Source organism: Electrophorus electricus, chromosome 4 (assembly GCF_013358815.1).
Source record: "Electrophorus electricus isolate fEleEle1 chromosome 4, fEleEle1.pri, whole genome shotgun sequence".
In the NCBI taxonomy this organism is placed as follows: domain Eukaryota; kingdom Metazoa; phylum Chordata; class Actinopteri; order Gymnotiformes; family Gymnotidae; genus Electrophorus; species Electrophorus electricus.
In genome coordinates this window covers 3476685-3481876 of record NC_049538.1, presented here as the reverse complement: position 1 = coordinate 3481876, position 5192 = coordinate 3476685, and the positions used below count along the sequence as shown (strand labels likewise).

Genomic DNA, 5192 nt, shown 5'->3' with positions numbered 1-5192 from the left:
TGATAGTAGCCCAATATAGAAGTGTTTCACCAGTTATATAACTGTGTTTTGACAAAAAAAAAAAAAGACGTTGGAAGCAGTCTGGTTGGTATTAACGGTGAGTTGTAAATGATAAAGTTGTAGGACTATAGGGTAACATGTGGTCCGACTTGGCCTTAACAAGGCTAGCTGTGGTTTAAAGTGCTTAGTGCTGCTGTCAACTGAGGAAGTCTCAAACATGCAAGCAGTTTTCACGGCGCATGAAGACATGACGTCTGGTATAATTCAAATGAATGGCTTAATTTAAAATGATTGTTCATAAAGTGAAAATTTTGCATGTGTGGTTTGTTTTCATTTTTATGCGTGAGATTGTAAATTTAAACGTTGTTATTTTACCTTCAAATTCAGTTTTCAATAAGATGCACCCCCTCTCTCTCCAGCCTCAGCCTGGTTCACTTGAGTTTCAAAACCAAATCAGATCTCTCAGTTCTGTGATGACATGAGTACAAAGGCAGAGGACACATTGTTTGTTTCTCTCTCTCTCTCTCTCTCTCTCTCTCTCTCTCACACACACACACACACACAAACACACTCACTTACTTAGCCACCAGAAACCCGTCAACTTCGTGCCCTGTTGATGACTTGAAAGGTAAGCTCAATACAAATCAGAAATAAATAAAATATAACCATAAATGTAGTACAGAACATTTTACAGTTTATTATTTATTTGTATATTTTAGTCTAAATTGTTGGCACATCCAATATAAATGGATATAATACAATATAATATACTTATATATACAATATAATATATAATACTTATGCCAGATTACGCTGAATCACAATGAACATATATTCAATTTTGGAATTATCTTTATATGTTTATAAAATCCTACAGTGAAAAATAAAATTTTGATTAACTAAGAGTTTTGAGGTTCCAGAAAAGACTGCAGTGACCTGATTACAGTGATACTGGTCACTGTCTCAACTGTTCATAATTTTGTGAAGACAAATATGTAAAAAAAAAAAATTAATTAAAAAAACAAAAAAAACAAACAAACAAAAAAACCTTTTCAAATTACGGTAACTAGTTACTAAAGAATGTAGAATACACTCTGGATATAAACGAGACATGTCTGCTTATCAGAGTGAGATGCCAATATTTTATATCTATATGTTTATTTGCACATTGTAACAGCAACAGAAATGATCACATTAGTAAATTTATTAATTGGTCATCACCCATTTTGAGAATTAATTTGCAACTACCTGATTTAATTCTTTACAAAATGTAATATTTTTGGACAATCTACTGATCTGTACATGCAGAACCCTTCTAACCTTTTCGAAAAGTGCTTTATTACAAAATCCAAAGAAGGGCGGCGCACAGGATGATTTACAGGCACCGTTCGCGACGCTTATTTCGGTTTGACGTGCAGTTGGTCGTGAAACGCGGACGAACAAGGAAGCGCGAGAAACGTCGCGCTTTGCAGCTGGCTCGTGCCCGCGATTTGGGTGAGAGCGCAAACCTCAGGCGCGGTGATGTCGTAACCGAATCACACAGGTGTGTGCGTGCACACGTCACGCAACTGCTGAGCTCGCGCCGCATCAGGTAGGAAGCCTGCATCGTGCGAACAGAACGCGGTACCCTTGGCTGATCTGAATCTAATCTACGTTTAAAGTTACAAGTGCGATAAAAGACTGCCCTACAGGACACGCACAGTAATTCATTTTTAGGACTTGTATTCTTTCAGTCCCACATCTGTGCTGATTCAGTTTTGTAAATAATTACACTATTTGCGCTGATACCGTCTCCAATTTCCTATATTATTGTTATATTATTGGTTGCTGAGTGTATAATTACTAATGCTGTTAAATTAATTATAAACGCTATGCATGTTTGAGATTGAGATTAGTAAAAATACGTTGCCATATCAAAATAAAAAAAAAAAATCCATGGAAGGTGATGCAGTATACACCACACACACACACAGAGAGAGAGAAATACACACACACACACACACAGAAATACACACGCACAAATGCACATGCACGCATATGTGCATGTGCATGCACACACACACAAACCACAAACACCTGGAAGCTAATCAAGATTTTCAGTAAAAAGCCTGGTTACAGGAATCATTTCATTCTAGCTGTTTTTTTAATCTGAATGTTTCTTTTGTTCTTGGTTCTAGACAGTCTCCTCTTCCTGTGAAAAAATGCCTCGCTCTTTTCTTGTCAAAAGCAAAAGGACAGGCTCTTATGTGGCACGGGCTACCCGTTACCTTGCCACTGAAGTTACTGGACAGCTTGAGGACTCACAACGGCCCAGCAGGAGCAGCTCACCTGATGGCTCAGAGCTCCACCCAAGACCTGCAGTAGCCATTGGTGCAGTGTGCCACCCCTCTGTTCACAACCCCAACTTTCAGACTGAGAACTGGGCCCTCTGTTCGACAGGTAACCAACAGCATCCATGCCATGACCGAACCGATTAAACGCAAATAAATGAAAACAACAATATATAAATATAAATTAGATCATAATTTGATCGTAATATAAATATGATAAAACAACATTAGAATTGCCTTCAAATGTTGGGGTCACCTCTTCTCTTCCAGCTTTGATATTGATTAGCAGTGATCGATGATTCTAGAGGAAGCCCTAGCAGGGCTGTTCCCATATGGTGTTTAAAGGAACCTGTATGGATGAAGTAAATTGATGAATGTAATAAGACATGCTCAGATGTTCTCCATTTGGAACACACACACACTTTGGTGATCCTGCAGAGCAGTCAAGCATTGAGAACGGGCGCCCCTTGCTGACCAGGTCCATGTGGTTGCCGGGCCGCCCAGGAGACAGAGACCAGGAGCTTGAGCGGCTGGTGCACGCGCTACTGACCCACAGACTACGGGTCAATGTCAAAACGCCGCTGTGTGAATGTCCCCTCTGCGAGAAGGTGAGTGATACCCCGCTGATATATTCAGAATGTATGAACTGAAAAGTTCTCTTCCTCTCAGACAGCTGTGGTGAATGCCCGAGTTGTGTTTTACTGTTGTATTTGACCGTTATGTTTTGCTGCTGCCGTAGGTGCTGACGTCCGCTGTCGGCTTGGTGACGCACTTGCGCCGGTCCCACGTTAACAGAGTTACTGTCCCTTTCACTGGGCCGGGCAGTGCACAGCATTATGGGCTACAGGCTCCTGCTGGATTCTATGGCAGAGCTAAAGTAAGTGTGTGTGTGTGTGTGTGTGTGTGTGTGTGTGTGTGTGAGAGAGAAAAAGGGCTAAAACAGTAAGGCTGAGGCATTCATAAACAGAGTGTGTGTGTGTGTGTGTGTGTGTGTGTGTGTGAGAGAGAAAAAGGGCTAAAACAGTAAGGCTGAGGCATTCATAAACAGTGTGTGTGTGTGTGTGTGTGTGTGTGTGAGAGAGAGAAAAAGGGCTAAAACAGTAAGGCTGAGGCATTCATAAACAGAGTGTGTGTGTGTGTGTGTGTGTTATAGGAACGCAGTTTTGGCTGTAAGGTGTGTGGGAAGGTGTTTAAGCGTTCCTCCACCCTGTCCACCCACCTGCTGATCCACTCGGACACGAGACCGTACCCCTGCCAGTACTGCGGCAAGAGGTTCCACCAGAAATCAGACATGAAGAAACACACCTTCATACACACAGGTGAGACATGTACACACACACACACACACACACACACAACAATTTTTTGTGAATTTCCAGGAAATTTTAACATGTAAAGGTTTTTACTTCCCCTTTCAGCTTAGTGGACACCAACACCTTGCACATGTCTTTGTCAGAACTATTCTTCTGATTAAACCCTTTTGTTTTAATTTCTACATATTCAAGATACTTTGTCTCGAAAAATCCCATGAACAAACACACTCAGTTACAAATGTACACAGTCAGTTACAAATGCATAACTGGCTTAGACTCTATACCTATAAAGTTGAGATTTCCCAATGAAGAATTACTGAAACATTAGTGAGTATGAATTTCATTTTAAAGGGACATTAATGTTAAAAGTAGAAGCATTAAGTACTTCCCTTTCATATTGACAATGCATGACTTCCTGTGCAGATACACACCTTAGAGTGCGCTATTCACAATTCCTAGTTAATGCATTCTCTCTCTCTCTCTCTCACACACACACACACACAGAGTAGTGATGGAGGTGCTCCTGTAGTCATATACATCAGTAACACATATGCTAGGAAAAAAAGCACCTATGTAAACAATTGAAAGCAAATATCTCTTCTTTGTCTTTTTTAGTCTTTATTTTCCTGTCTCATTATCATGATCACTCACTTTCTCTAACCCGGTCTCCCCCCCGTGCGACTTCACTCAGGCGAGAAGCCCCACGTGTGTGTGGTGTGCGGTAAGGCGTTCAGTCAGAGTTCCAACCTCATCACGCACAGCAGGAAGCACAGTAGCTACAGGCCCTTCAGCTGCCTGCACTGCCCACACACCTTCCAAAGGAAAGTGGACTTGCAGCGCCACCTGGAGACGCACTGTGGGGGCAGCGACGCTGTGCCCTATCCGGCCAGCTGAAGAGTGGAGGCAGCCCAAACCACCTGTGCGCTGACTGCAGACAGAACTGTGTGTGTGTTTGTGACCAAGTTTGAACCAGGGACCAAAATGTCTTGGAGTTTTGTTCAAAATGTGTTTTTGTTATTGTAAATGAACACATGCACATAAACACTGCACCCCCCCCCCCCCCCCCCCCCCCCACACACACACACACACTCGGAGGATTCGGATTGATCGCTTTAATGTTGCTTCAGCAATGAGAAACAATAGAAACAATGAAGCATATCATTCACAGTCTCACACACACACACACACACACACACACTGCAGAGCACCAGTCATATATCTATAGAATGATATCACATTTTTCACTCTGAGCTCAGTTTGACTGATTGTAACAGTATAGTAGCAGTCTGCCATCTTCTCTTCACTTGACCCGAGCCTGCCTGGAAAACGCTGTGGAAAACTGGTAATGTGCAGGTCTAAAGGCCACGTAGTACTGGCCCAATGGCCCAGTGATGGCCCAGTACTGACCCAGTGGCCCAGTGATGACCCAATGGCCGAGTCATGACAGGGGATCAGCGACAGCAAATTTCAGTGGTTCCGGTCTCTCTGAAAGGCCTGTGTGAACTCCAGTGGGTTAAGAAGGCCATGGTTCATGGGGTTACGGGCTATT

At 42.4% G+C, this 5192-nt stretch overlaps 2 protein-coding genes across 4 annotated transcripts in view; one reads left to right on the top strand and one right to left on the bottom strand.

The window, feature by feature from the left end:
- The first annotated feature begins 523 nt into the window (after positions 1 to 523).
- On the top strand, positions 524 to 4673 carry LOC113584864 (zinc finger protein Gfi-1b-like). The gene is made up of 6 exons (XM_027022056.2): positions 524 to 628; positions 2178 to 2439; positions 2769 to 2938; positions 3070 to 3207; positions 3484 to 3649; positions 4335 to 4673. The coding sequence occupies exons 2-6, from the start codon at positions 2202 to 2204 to the stop codon at positions 4535 to 4537; spliced, it is 915 nt and encodes a 304-aa protein (XP_026877857.2). The 5' UTR covers positions 524 to 628; positions 2178 to 2201; the 3' UTR covers positions 4538 to 4673.
- A 44-nt stretch (positions 4674 to 4717) lies between these two features.
- Positions 4718 to 5192, bottom strand: part of engl (endoglin, like) — a 17479-nt gene continuing 17004 nt past the window's right edge. For all 3 annotated transcript variants that reach the window (XM_035524841.1, XM_035524843.1, XM_035524842.1), the window contains exon 18: positions 4718 to 5192. This exon is cut by the window's right edge. The gene's annotated coding sequence lies outside the window, so the exon portion shown is untranslated.

What these genes read in the sequence shown, in the direction of transcription:
- LOC113584864 (XM_027022056.2), top strand. Translation starts at nt 2,202, where the DNA reads ATGCCTCGCTCTTTTCTTGTCAAAAGCAAAAGGACAGGCTCTTATGTG. An exon ending in AATGTCCCCTCTGCGAGAAG is followed by an intron (nt 2,939 to 3,069) that starts GTGAGTGATACC and finishes CTGCTGCCGTAG; the next exon opens with GTGCTGACGTCCGCTGTCGG. An exon ending in GATTCTATGGCAGAGCTAAA is followed by an intron (nt 3,208 to 3,483) that starts GTAAGTGTGTGT and finishes TGTGTGTTATAG; the next exon opens with GAACGCAGTTTTGGCTGTAA.